The sequence below is a fragment of the Lagenorhynchus albirostris genome, chromosome 1 (assembly GCF_949774975.1).
Source record: "Lagenorhynchus albirostris chromosome 1, mLagAlb1.1, whole genome shotgun sequence".
Lineage (NCBI taxonomy): Eukaryota > Metazoa > Chordata > Mammalia > Artiodactyla > Delphinidae > Lagenorhynchus > Lagenorhynchus albirostris.
In genome coordinates, this window is record NC_083095.1 from 41772335 (window position 1) to 41786547 (window position 14213).

Sequence of the window (14213 nt, forward strand, 5' to 3'; positions counted from 1 at the left end):
TTTTTTTCTTTACTTCCTTTTATTAAGAACACTTCTTAGGGTTTTTTGGCATTTTACATTCAGTGTCCATTGGCTCCTTCTGAGAGTATCCGTGAAGGTTCGGTAAATTTTGCGGTGAACAAGTAAAAAAGGGCTGGTGTGGGTACCAGTGCCAAAAGGGGTAAATCTTGCTCGAGTTTATCCACTCTGGAAATGGAGATTATTCCATAGGCATGAAGTAACCAGTGGCTGAAGAGAACAATGAGTCTTTTCTTTCTGACCAGAAGATCATAGCAGTTCTACATAATTTTATAAAAGAAAGAAAAGAAGAGAAATACAGATTATTGGGCTGAATTGGCTAGATAATTTATTACATTTTACTTTAAAACATATTATTGTCACACAAAATCATAACCTCAGAATCACAGGGACCTAAGAAATCACCCAGTCTTGCTACTACACTTCACAGATGAGGAAACTGAGGCTTCCTACATTCAGCACTCAGCGGCAGCACCAAGATGGGAGCCCACGTCTCTAAGTTCTGGTCTGCACCACCATTCGACCCTGAAACACTACCGCTTCTTCTGAAAGAGCTGAACTGGAAGGGGAACGCCACATTATGTGCCTTCTTCCTGCCCTGATCCACAGCAGCTGAGTCTACCACTGCGAAGGAGGAGGTACATACACCCAACTTCCTTAACTCCAGCATTCCTAGAGTCTGCTGCCTGGATACTTAGAAGGGAGCAGAAATGACATGTGACTACTCTGATTTCCCTTGTATCTTTAATACTGCTCTACAATATACAGAAATTGGAAGGAACAAATTATTATAAAAGTAATATCTAAATGTGCTAATGAACACACTAAAATGTAATTTGCAACTGGTTACTTAGCAACTATCCATCATTAAATGGCTCATCAGCTCACCTAGAGCTTGACTGTCTTTTCCTGACTTGAATCCCTATTTCTGATTCATGTATAGAGTGCTAATTGAAGCACATGAATGTTTTATATATGGGGGAGTCCCAGCAGCAGAGAAACAAATATGATTCAAGCTAATCGAACTTTCCATAGTAACTATGGATAATAAACAAAAATTCAAAAACTTCATTTTATTCAAATATCCAATCATTTCCCCCCCATTTCCCTAGAGTTGATAAAAGTGCCAAAACTAATTTGCTTATCTTTAATTATACTGCAAAGTTGATTAAAGATTACCAAGGAGAAATGGGAGTAGAATACAAACGGAAGCATCTGAAAAATCACCATAAAAATACTGTCTAGTTCCTCTACTGCTAGTCTACCTAAAAGTCACTATGATTTCTAGGTGGTTTGTTCCCCCCTCTCATCCTTTCACTAATGTAATAGAAACAGGAGTTTCAAGAGCAACCACTCCAAAATAGTTAACAACTTTCTCTGGGGTGAACTTTTTTATGTTAAGAATTATAAGAGAGCACATATCAACTGTAGTGGGCGGCTGAAAACAGTGCATAGGCACTAGATTAGCAAGCATAGAATGGAAGAGTACTAAGACATGTTACACTTTTATTCCTTTAGAGTTTACTCTCTATGAGTTCTAACAGTGGCCTTCCACTGAAATATTAAAAAGTTAGAGGCACAAAAAGGATATCTCAAGATAGGAACAGCATCGGAACTAATGTGAGTGTTAATAATATTTCCAAATCACCAAAGTATTACAGATATTAGAGGGCAAAAGTACACATCCGTAATCAAGAAAATAAAATTAGGGACAAAACATAGAAGGGTATGGAATGTACACTGTAATTATTGATGACTGTTAGTGTTCACTGCAAAAAAAAAGCCTAGAATCAGTTCTATATAAAATAAAGCATTTTTATGTTTCCTTCAAAATAGTGTTAATAGGGTTCAACATTTCAATAATTATACATTTTCTATGTGGATAAATGATGTGAAATGAGTTTTTTCTCTAACATGCTGGAGTTAAGCCTGACTACTTCACTAATTTCCCAAGCAAATATTGTCTAGTATACAACTTTTCATGAACTAATGAGCCAAAAGCCACTGAGTGGCATCGTTTAGCCAAGGATTACTAAAACAATCAGTTGTAACATATCATATCATATGCACTATTCTCCTATTCAGTTATCAAATCTATAAAAAAAAAAAGTCTTTAACAAAGGAAAAAAGATGTCCTACCTCTATTTCGGAAGCCGACATGTACACAGCCAGAGTAACCAAAGATAATACTAATATAATGTATGGGAAGGCATAGTCTGAAAGACAAACATTGGTATTATGCTGAAAATTAAATTTTCTGAATAAACCATCAAAAAATTCAAACAGTATAATTCTTTCCACAGACAAAAACCTTCTCAACCAGTCTTGGGAGAAAGTGAAGCCCTAATGCTCTAAGGCAGGGGTCAGCAAACTTCTTCTGTAAAGGACCAGATAGTGAGTACTTTTGGCTTCGTGGGCCACGCAGTTTATGTCTCAGTCACCTAAGTCCGCAGTTGTAGTGGGAAAGCAGCCAGATCATACAGAAAATGGATGTGTCTGTGTTCCAGTAAAACTTACTTTATAAGTTTGTAAGTTATAACTTATTTATAAGTTATTCAGACAATAAAATTCAAATTTCATATAATTGTCACATGTCAAGAAATACTACTCTTCTTTTGATTTTTTTCCCCAACAGTTAAAAAATGTAAAACTATCATTGGCCCAGCTTTGAAGACCCCTGCCTGAAGGCTTCCACTGCTGTAAAGAATTAACTTCTCTCCTATGCATCTCGCATGATACTAGTTATGTATCAAACTTGGGAGAATTGGCAAAATAATTACTCAATTTTCTGTGTTTTGTGGTCCAGATGGGGAACTTCAGTTGAGAAAGGCTATATATGAGTAATTCAGCTTTAATTAAAAGGTCATATACCAATAAACCTCAAAGGCTAAATGGATCATTCAGTGCTCTTAATGTCAAATTTCTAGACAGTTCTACTTCAAATACAGTACAGTAAAATAATACTTTAAGTGAAATTTTTTCTTAAAAATACCACCTCTTAAAATGTTCTAAATTTATAGCTCACTAAAACAAATGGACAAATTGAGAAAGATACCTTGAATTATTTTTATACAATTATTTTAAAACGATTAACTTCAGTTACTAAAACTATTAATCATTCTACAATACAATGCAGTAGAACCCATCTGGAACATTTTCAAATGTTAGTTAAGGATATGGCAGCCCGAGTCTCTGAATTATCTATGCAGGTCTGATTCCAATTACTAAATAACTGACAATGATTAGGTCCTAACCAGCCATTCAAAAGAATCCCAATTAACTTATAAATAGCTAAACAATGTTGCTAATGATAGTAAGAACTGGTAGAGAAAGAAATGGTAGTAAAAAGGAGAAAGAGGAAATTTCCAACAAGCCCCAAACTTGTGGGGAGTAGAGGGAGGTTCTGGGCTCAAAGCAGGATTTAGAGTGGTTCTTACTCTAGGGTCTGAAACAATGTAATATTTTGAGCAACTAGGTCTGGCTGGGGGTAGTACCTGGAAATCTTCATTTTAGTTCTGCTGGTGGTTCAGAGGAAGATCACACTTAAAAACTGGCTTCAATAATACTTCCAAGCAGGTAAAAGTTTGTCACTGACATCTTCCTAATTACCCCAGTGTCTCTCTCCCTAGACCCTGGTATCTTGAGCTACCAGAAGCCTCTTGGTGCTCTACTTTGCTCAGACTTGCTATATTCCCTTGTCATGGACTAAATGTTTGTGACCCCACTCCCCAAATTCTTATGTTGAAATCCTAACCCTCAATGTGATGCTGTTAGTAGGTGGAGGGGCCTTTGGGGTGGATTAGGTCATGAGGGTGGAGCCCTCATGAATGGGATTTGTGCCCTTATAAAAGAGACCTCAAAGACCTCTTCCCTCTTCTGCTATGTGAGGACACTGAAAGAAGACAGCCATCAATGAACCAAGAAATGAGTCCTCACCAGACTCCAAATCTGCTGGTGCCTTTTTTCAACACCATAAAATTATGAGTTGGTATGATACCCTCTGTGACTAATCTCAGCAGATTGCACAAGTTTATACTTAGTGCAAATAAACAATAACTCCTTGATCCTCCTATGAATGTGCTTTGAGTGGAGGCTTGTTAACAAAATGATCCAAAGACTTTCAGTGTGGGAAAAGGCATTTTCCATATAGGCAGCTACAACATAGGAAGTAACACTGCCTGGCAGTCTCCTTAGGTTAACTTTCCAAACCTTTCCCTGCTTTACCACAGCTTTTCCATTTTCCCCATTTCATAACCAAGAGGTTCTATACAATAGCACCAGTGGTGGTCTAGGACACAGGGATTTGAGGGCTGGCAATTCTTAAATCTTTAAGCCTAGTCAGCTCTCCCAAGCTTGTCTAGGATAAATGACTACCTGTGCTCTTTTGAATATTCCATGAATACCTAAAACTGAATTCACTTCTCACCACCCTATTTGCTTATTCTAACATTCATTATTCATACATTCACTAGTTACTAAGTCAGAAATCTCCTTTATCGTATTCTCCTCCCATTTCCTCAACCCCTATATTTAATTAGTTACCTAGCTTAGTTAATTCTGTCTTTGAAATAGTTCTTCTTTCCCAATGTTTCTCTGCTTTAGGTCAGACAGTCAGGCCTGGCCTATGGCTGTCATCTCTTAACTGATCCCCCAGGTTCTCTTCCCTGCCAATCCATCTTCCACACTGCTACCAAGTTATCTTTCTAAAATGCAAATCTAGTCATGTCACTCTTCCTCCTGAAATCCTTTTAAGAGCAGGTCTCTAGTCCCTAGAGCAAGAATAGCAACCTCAAATGCCTACAGAGGTCATCCAGGAGAATGACTGAAGTGGGCCAAATCTAAGAAAATAGGAAATGGTAGGAGCTAGGAAAAACTATAGATTTTCAAATACTATGCAGGCCAAAAGAAACAATACATCTGTAAAACCAGAATATGAGGGATAACAGACCCCTGACTAGTCTCCAATTTCTTCTTCCCATGGCCTTATCCTCAGCTCCACCCTCCTAACTTTGAATCAAATTCATTACTAAGCTACATTACTTGCACAGTGATGCCATCTTGCCCAGTTCCTTCAGGCCAGAAGTTTGCCCTCTGCACCCAGGCAGGCTCCATATAAAGATGGTATCCAACATCCTTGCAATGTTCAATGTCATACGTTCAAAAAGTCCCTCACTATGTTTTCTCAGCTACTTATAGCTTTCCTAGTAATATATGAGCTCTTTAACACCAACTTTCTCTCATGCTTCTTTCGAGTCACAGATCAGTCTAAATGGTTGCTGAATAAATGAATGGATATATTTAAAAAATATATTGAGGATTTTTTACTATATCTAAGTCTTTCATAAAGGAATTTAGAAAACTAAGACTTAATGGTAAACTATATATTATCACGAGTAATTTCCATCTATTATATGTAAAAACCATCTATTATATCAAGAATAATTTCCATCTATTATATGTTTTTTAATTTATACTCAGGTTTTAAAAATCTTCCTATTGACGTGAGCTTCAAATACAAAGTATTCTCTAAACAGAAATCAGTTTTGATGAAGAATGATGATATGTTTTACCAAAAATATATACTATGGTTTATTTTCAAGAATAAAAAAGAGAAACCAAACTACAGAAAAAGGTCCAAAATTATACTCAGAGAAAATATTGTTTATCACATATAGTAAATATATTTCATTGACTTTACCCAACAAACTTACATAAAAGGCCTCCACCAACTGCCTGAAGCACGGTTAAAATTGGGAAGAAGTAAAGTGCAGCATAAATACTTTTAAATCGATCAGATTTCCCTAACCCACAGGCAATCTTCTTTACCAGAAGAGGTCGGAGCAGCATCATTAATACCAAGCAGAATGCATAATAGATAAATACAATGGTGTATCTGGAAAATAAAATAAATTATAACATCAAAAATATGTTTTAAAATGTATTTTTATCATTGATCATTTTAAAATCAAAGATCCTGAAAAAAGTTTAAAAAGTCTATCCATCGAATATTCAGACTGGTGGAGGGTTCACCAAAAAGACTCTCATAATACCACTGCAAAGTGTATGCTGAGTCATTTCCGGTAGACAGTTTGGAAATGTGTATCAAAAATCCTAAAATGTTTATATCCTTTAATTCAAAAATTTTACTTGTAGAAATTTATCAAAGGGAAACAATCAGGTATACACAAAAACCTGATGAACAAGCATTTTTATTGAATCACACAATAAAGAAAACTCAGGAAGAAAATAAATATTCAACAATAGGAAGTTGGTTAAATTTTAGAGTACATTTATGCTGGAATACTATGCAGACATTAAAAATCCAGTTATGAAAGAAATGTTAACAACAAAAGCAACTGTGCCTCATACATTAAGTGACAAGAACAGGCTACAAAACGGCATGTGCATAGAATAACCTTAATATTCTTTAAAAAACAATAAAAAAAATAAAAATAAAAAGTGCAGCTGGAAAGACATTTTCAGCAGTGATCATCTTAAGAAATGGAATTACGGATTATTTTATTTGGGGTATGCCTTTTCTGTTTTCCAAATATCCTATAATGTAATTTTTACAACCAGAAAAAAAGTTGCAAAAAGATCTCTGTATCAGCAGACTATAGTTTCTAGCTCCTTATTTTGAATATTTATATTTCTATGCACATAGTTTTAACTTCCCTTCCATGAGGATTTTCAAATTATTTTTTTTACTATCTTATATGCAAACCCTCTCCCTTGCAGGGGGGAGTCAAGGGAAGCACGGGGGTTGTTTCAAATAACTGACCACATGCCTCTTCTCCACACAGCTTAATGATACCGGGTCGCTGTGCTCTCATGATGCTTTTAGGTCCAGCCCTGTACCATACTGCATTATTTCAAGCCTCACTTCTTGGATGATGAGTTTTGTCTTCTTAGGCTACCTCTTACCAATATCAAAACAAAATAAAATCTGTCTATTCCTTCAGCTTGTAGTTCCTTAAGAGCTCCAAAAAGACTATTATTTTAATCAGAAGGAAACCATCATGTGCTACCTGTCCTAAAGAACTAGGAAACTAGCTTTTGGAAGCAGATACCTGTTTCCTGCCCCTGCTCTCCACCAGAAGACCTCATCCTCTACCTCCCCCCCCACATCCATGCCCCTCATATGCACATAGGATAAATCTGACAAGCTAAAGCTAAGTTTTGTTACAACAGTAATTACTGCTCATTGTCAATAACTCAAAGTTTTAGTAAACATTACCTTTTGCAGTAAGTTTCTAATGATAGAAGCTTGCATATTTTTCCATATCTTATCTAATTAATTTCCCCTCAAAACTATAAGTATCAGTAAAAGCATTCTGATATTTTTCAATTTGTAAGGAATTTATATATACCAATGGAGAAGATATCCTCCACTAGTCAATGTAATAGTGTTCCAAAGGTTTCTGTTAATATTGCGCCACTACATTTTGTTGACTTACAAAAAAAAAAATTCATTATGACTTTGGTAGTCCTACAGCTTTCAGAAATGTTTAGCCCCAGTCTAGCCATATATGTAAGTTTAAATGGTTATGTAAAGTAACATGTATGAATTCAAATGCTAGTATTATAAAATCTTCTCATACTTTTAATAAAACATTGTTTTGTATAATTAGTAAAACAAGGCAGACAGTCCATTCCACAGTGACTATTGGTAAAGCTGCTAAGAAAAAAAAAATACCTACTTAATTCAAAGATGGTGAACAGATGGAAAATGTCCTAATCAATGAAGTTGTGTGATGAGTCTGACTGAGTGCTGTGACAAGGCTCTGAGGCTACACCCAACTCAGCAGGACAAGTGCTGTAATAAATTAGAAGTGGCTGTTATGACTGCAGAATGAGGGCTGCGAGTACCTATTTGCCATCTCTGTTCTCATATTTTTTGACTCTCCTACTACAGGATTTACAGATATTATAAAAAACACTATAGATGTGAATAGCAGCAAATAAGTCTGATTTTGTTTTAAATAAGATGTTTTAAATACATCTTATTTAAATATAATATCTGATTCAGTAATTAACTTCTCTGTATAGGACCAGGTTAAGTTCTGCAAGTCCCCAGGACAACTCCCCAGAGCTGAGGGTTATAGCTCTATGAAATCAACAAATAAGATAGTATCAGTCTTTTAGATACAATTTATATATATATAAATATGTCTGGTTGTCTCTGTATATATATAAATAATTTGCAGGACTTAAAAGGTAGGCAGGTGGAAAAGATTTTTATAGCTCTATATCTGGATCTCGTTTTTTGTTTTGTTGTTGCTTTTTTTTTCTACTTTTTTTTTGGATCTTGTTTTTTGCAAAGTATCTTTTTACATACATGCATGTTTGTTTTTGACACTTAGTACTATTAAGAATTGCACAAAAAGTACTATTTTGTTGAGCATATTACATAATGGTAACTTGCTACAACTATGAGAATACAAATACCAGACTCTTCTATTATACATTTACTGAGAAAAACACATCAGAATGAACACTAATTCACAGAAATTCTAAAAATGTAGGCCAGGGTAATATTATACAGAATCTTATGAACTTGATATTTAAAAAAAAAAAAAAGAAAGAACATGAAGCCAAACACTCTAATAATAATGCCAGCTACTTATAAGTGCTTCCTGTATGTAAGGCATTTATTTAAGTCACCTTATAAGGTAACATTATTCCCATTTTTACCAACAGGAAAGCCGAGGTTAAGAGGCTCTTAACATGTTCAAGTTAACAGCTGACAGACCTGGGATTCAAACTCAAGCCTGTTTTTAGCTCCAAAGCCTATACTACTTCCTGTATGTCAGATATTGCTTCTCTGTTGTATAAGAAAAAGGTTTTCCTTATAATTCCCTTTTTAAGAAACAGATATAGCTTATTTTAGAAGTGCTCATACTTCAACATCAACACAAAAATACTTTCACTTCTATTGTACTAAGATGTATTTCTATTTCCTCTTCTCAGACTGTATCACGTAAAAGAAGAAAATCATTTCTGTATATCTCCCCCAGTGTCTAGGAGCCATTTCGCAAGGCTCAATCTGCTTAAATGAATGAAATCTATAATCATCATTTTAAAAAAAATGATCTTACGTCTAAATAAATACTTACAGTGGGTAGACAGCTTCATGAGTACAGTGCACTGTGGTAACATAATCTGGACTTGGATTGTAAAGCATGGTGTACCAATCAGAAAGCATCAATACTCGACATGAATGGATATAAAGCACACCGACTGGATCGCTCACAAGTAAGGTGATGATAGCTGCCATAGTGCATTCAAATAATGCAGTGATGTGTTGGAAAAGGGCACTGGAACTAGTAAAACAAAGGAAGCACAGTCACCAGAAAATTCTCAACATGTTACGTGGCTTTTAATAAAACCTGTGTATGCTTCAAAATATGTATTCTAAAAAGAAGTTTTAACTGATAAATCCTGAAACAAAAAAATCTTCTAAATAGGTAAGTAAAGCCAAGCACATATGAAAACTACTTGAGAAGGATTTAACCTTTACTAAAGGTTTACTAAAGGTTTACTAAAAAGGGATAAATACTCATCCCAGATAACACTGTGCCAATATTGTCTAAATGTGTAGAAGAGCAGAAATTAGATCTACCTTTATCTTCAGTAACTTGCCAAATTATTAAAAATGTCTTAAAGTTATCTATGCATCATTTTAAATTATCTTAAACATTAAAAGTACATAAAAGATTATATGTAATACATATTAGTTATAAAATATAATAAACATCGTAAGCTCACCACCTAACCCAACAAATAAAACATTAACAATTTATATCTACCTGTTCCTCCCCATTCCATATTCCTGTCTCTCCCCTAGAAATAACCATTATACTAAATGTTCTTTATCAGTTTTTCTAAACAGTTTTTATTCCAACTGTATTTATACTTCAAAACCACTATTTAGTTTTGCTTATTTTTCAACATGATAAAGTGAGGTAAGCTTTCGGAGATTTTTCTTTCCACTCAAAATTACATTTCCAAGATTCATTCATGGTTTTGCTTATATCTGAAGTTCAGTCGTTTTCATTGCTGTATAATAATCCATTGTGTGATCTTTCCATTATTTATCCATTCTGCTTTGTTAGTAAAACGTGTTGCAAATGTCTTCCTCTCAGTTTGCGGGTTGAATTTGCATTTTCTTTGTGATGTCTTTTTATGAATAGATGTTCTAAATTTTAATATAGTTGCCTTTATCAATTTTTAAATTTCTGGTTAGCAGATTCTCACTCTAAGAAAAATATTATCCTACATTTTCTTCTAAAAGTTTTAAGGTTTTGCTTTTCATGTTTCAATCTTTAACTCAGAAGAGATTTCTGTGTCTAAGTTAGTATATAACTTTAGCTTTTCCCATTTGGATATCCAATTGTCCCAGCAGCAGCATTTTCTTGAATAGTTACTGTTCTTCCCACTAAGCTGCCATGCCACTTCTGCCATATCAAGTCTCCTATATAACCGGCCTGTTTCTAGGTTCTCTGTTTTGTTCCTGGGGTCCATTTATCTATCCCTGAGACAACAGAATATGACAATAATTCTTGATATTACATACATTCTTTTACTTTTTCAGTGGTCTTGGTCATTCTTGGGCCTTTGAACTTCCATATAAATTAGAGAATTAGCTTGTCAAGTTCCACAGTATAAATCCAATGTAGCTTAGCTACCTTGGTCTTGGCTACCTCACAGTACTGTGATTCTGTAAATGAAATATAGGGAGGTAATTGATTTTATATACTTAGCTTACAGCCAGCCTCTTCACTAAACTCTCATTATTTATGATTGCTTCTCTATAGATGCTTTTGAGTTTTCTATTTGCACAATGTTTCAGTTACCTATCAATGGCCTGAAACAACCACCAGTGATTATTTCTCACTGTTCTGTGGTTTGACTGGGCTCATCTGAAAGAATGAAAAACAAATTCACAGAATTGCTTCCTAGGAAGCAAAACACATCCCAAGCAGAATAAATAAAAAGAAATTCACATTATAATTAAGCTGCAGAATACCAAAGATAAAAGAGCAGCTGGTCAGCAGCCCCCATGTGCTCACAGCTGACAGCCAGCACCTACTCCAGCATATGAGTTACTCATTTTGAACACCACAGCCCAGTCCAGCCTCTAGATGGGTGCATCCCAACTCAACATCACGTGGAACAGAAAGGACTACCCAGTTGCTATCGGCAGTTAACCTCTGGCCACCCTCCCAACGCTACTGCCTGGTTTGTCACTCTGGCCCCAGCTCAGGGTGGGTTTGCTTGTTTTCTGAAAAAGAAGAGTTCTCGGAGATCCCCCCTTATTCCTGTGAGACCAGCAATGTCTTAAACAGTATGTCTCTTCCAGACTTTAGTTATTTCATGCAGGAGGGTGACCTGGAGCTCCTAATTAGCCCATGGTGTTGGAAGCAGAACTCCTGTGCCATTTTACACAGATGAAGACACAAAATATGTAAGTAAACGTGTACACTTTCATATTACATAATCCAATCTTTTGCTTCCCTACAGAATTCATATTTTTAGAGGCCAAATCCCAACCTCATTATTTCTTGCCATGACTTTGGCAACCTTCTTACTGGCTTCCTCTTCTCATCATGCTCCCTTTCAATCCATCTGCAGTCAACTACGTAATCTTTACAAAATGGAATCTGCTTTGAAAACTCCCCTTATTAAACTACCTCAGTGGATCCCATCTGCCTTTCAGGAAAAATACTTCCTACCAGCCTTACCTCCCACACCTCCTGCCCTTACGAAATTACTTTGTTTCCTCACTGCTCCATTCATCCCAGCATGCTTCATGCTCCACCTGAAAACATGTCACCTATCTGGCAAATGGTGTATCCTTCAAGATCAGCTCTGGGGTTGTCCCCAGGTCTTAGGAGTATTTCCTAAGACTCCCCCAGCCCCAAACCTCTTTATATCTTGGTCTCATTTAGTCCCTATTTCTCATAGCACCCTCAGCTCTCATTTCTTGGTTATGCTGTGCTCTTTCTTGGCTCTAGACTTTTGCACATCTTTTTCCTACTATCTGACTCTTTCTTCAATTCCTCTCTCAAAAACTATTCATTTTTCAAAGTTCAACTTAAAGTCAGTTTCTTCTCCTGTGACACCACCCTATTTTGAGAGGACAGAATTGACTGCTTCCTTCTTTAAGCTAGCCTTAAACCTCTGTACACACCTCTCCTATAGACCCTCACATACACTGTGATGGTCTGTCTACCTCATCCGCTGGACTGTGAGCACCCACATCTTCATCATCTCTGAATCCCACAACCTAGCACAGCACCTGGCACATTGCAAACATCCCTAAAGACTGTTGCATGAATACATCTGGAAAGCTATAAATTACATAAAAACAAATTACAGAAGAAGCACAGCTTCTGGCTTCATTATATAAAAAAACATGCAATTTCTGCCTATCTCTGCCCTGGCCTCAAAAGAAAAACAAATTTAATACTAAACTTTGGGGAAAGCAAGCAGGCCAGAAAGGGAAGTTTTGATTAGTGTCTAGCCCATGCATTCTCAATGGGCACTAGCACTCCCAAGGGGACAAGAATGGATCCTTGGGTATAAAATAATATTACACTTTTTATATATAAAGCACATGTATACATACACTATATAAACCAATAAACAATATATCTGCGATATTAAAATTTTATGGGGTAGGTGGAATTGAGGGAAGAAAGGTATCTAAAAAGCTTCTTTAAGGAGGAAAGAATGAAAAAAATGTCGAGAAACATGAGTCTAGCCTCAGTCAGCTAGGCCACTGCTTCCTTGATTTTAAGTGCAATGTCTCAGGAAAATGCAAGAGATAGTCCTTGTCTTCCTTGCTACCAATTTCCTAGGCAAAGCATGGATATGCAACCTCCTTTTTAAACCCACCTCCTTTCCTGCCTAAGCACTGATCACACCTCTGCTTTACCCCCAAACCAAGGCTCTACCCTCTGCTCTGAAATTCTCTCTCAAAACATATCTGATGTTTTAGTTCAAATGCATTTGGTGAGGTACATCCATTAAACCCACCTCTTCTCCACTCTGGGCTGAGAAGTTCCAATGAGCAATTATTCTATTTTAGCTCTGTTAATCACATCTCTTTTCTAGCCCTCATCTCTCATCATTCTATAACAGAAATTAAAAGCAGGATGAAAGCTGCTTTAAAAAAATTTTTTAATAGAGTCTTCTGAAAAAGTAATGAATGCTCTTCCAACGTAAATAATCACTGTGGACTTATTAGGTAGATCCAGAAAAGTACTGATTCTACTTCCACCTGACCTTCTCTTCACTTCCGTTCCTACCACTGGCCATCACTATTTCTTGGACAACAGCTTTCTAATATGTCTCACCACTAATCTGCCCTCCACAGAAGTTATCTTCCTAAAACATACATCCAAGATGCTGTTTCTCTAAACCAAAACCTTCACCAATAAATCATTCACTTGGCAAATACTAAGTGAGTATCTACCGTGTGCCAGCAGCTGTGCTGGTCTCTGGAGATTTCACAGGCAACAACAGCGATGGCCACTGCCCGCATGGAGCCTATGGTCAGGGGTGGGAAACAACATTAAATGAGGAGACAAACGTAACTACAAATTGTGTTGACTGCTAAATACACAGCAAAAACAACAACAAAATGAGAGTGCTATTAAAAAAGAAAAATAATGGGGACAAGCCTACATTAGATTGGGTCAGGGGAGGCCTCTCCGAGTAGGTGTAGTTTAACCTGAGATCTGAAGGAAGAAAAGGCAGCTAGGTAAAAAGTTGCAGGGAGAAGAGAGTATTTCAGGTAGAGAGGAGTTTGGGGAAAGGGACAGGACTTAAAGCAGGAAAGATGCTGAGATGTCAGAGGAACCAACAGCCAGGATGGCTGAAATGTACTACAGTAGAATATGGTTCCTCATTCCCAGGGGGATGAGGTTCACAACATCACCAAGAACTTTCACATTCTGGCCTCAACCCCCTTTCCCACCTTCCTTTTTATTACCTTTCTCTCATATGCAATCCACACTTTGAACACCCAACTACTTCCATTCCCACTCACAAGAGATCACCTTTCATACCTCCCCGCCAGTGTTCATGCTGTTGCTTCTGCCTAAAATGTTCCTTTTTTGAAGTGTTTCGGGTGCCTCCAGGCACAATTTATCTCTTCCATTCTTAGTGATTCCAGAGCATTTTGTTTA

At 36.5% G+C, this 14213-nt stretch overlaps 1 protein-coding gene across 5 annotated transcripts in view; it reads right to left on the reverse strand.

The window, feature by feature from the left end:
* Positions 1 to 14213, reverse strand: part of JKAMP (JNK1/MAPK8 associated membrane protein) — a 17758-nt gene continuing 3545 nt past the window's right edge. For 4 of the 5 annotated variants that reach the window (XM_060141973.1, XM_060141957.1, XM_060141968.1 and 1 more), the window contains 4 exons: positions 9135 to 9341; positions 5730 to 5911; positions 2158 to 2234; positions 1 to 278 (listed from right to left, as the gene is read on the reverse strand). In XM_060141973.1, the coding sequence (XP_059997956.1) occupies positions 60 to 278; positions 2158 to 2234; positions 5730 to 5911; positions 9135 to 9341 (685 nt within the window). In that variant the 3' untranslated portion in view covers positions 1 to 59. The remainder of the gene's footprint in view (positions 279 to 2157; positions 2235 to 5729; positions 5912 to 9134; positions 9342 to 14213) is intronic. The other variant, XM_060141982.1, reaches the window with a different exon arrangement.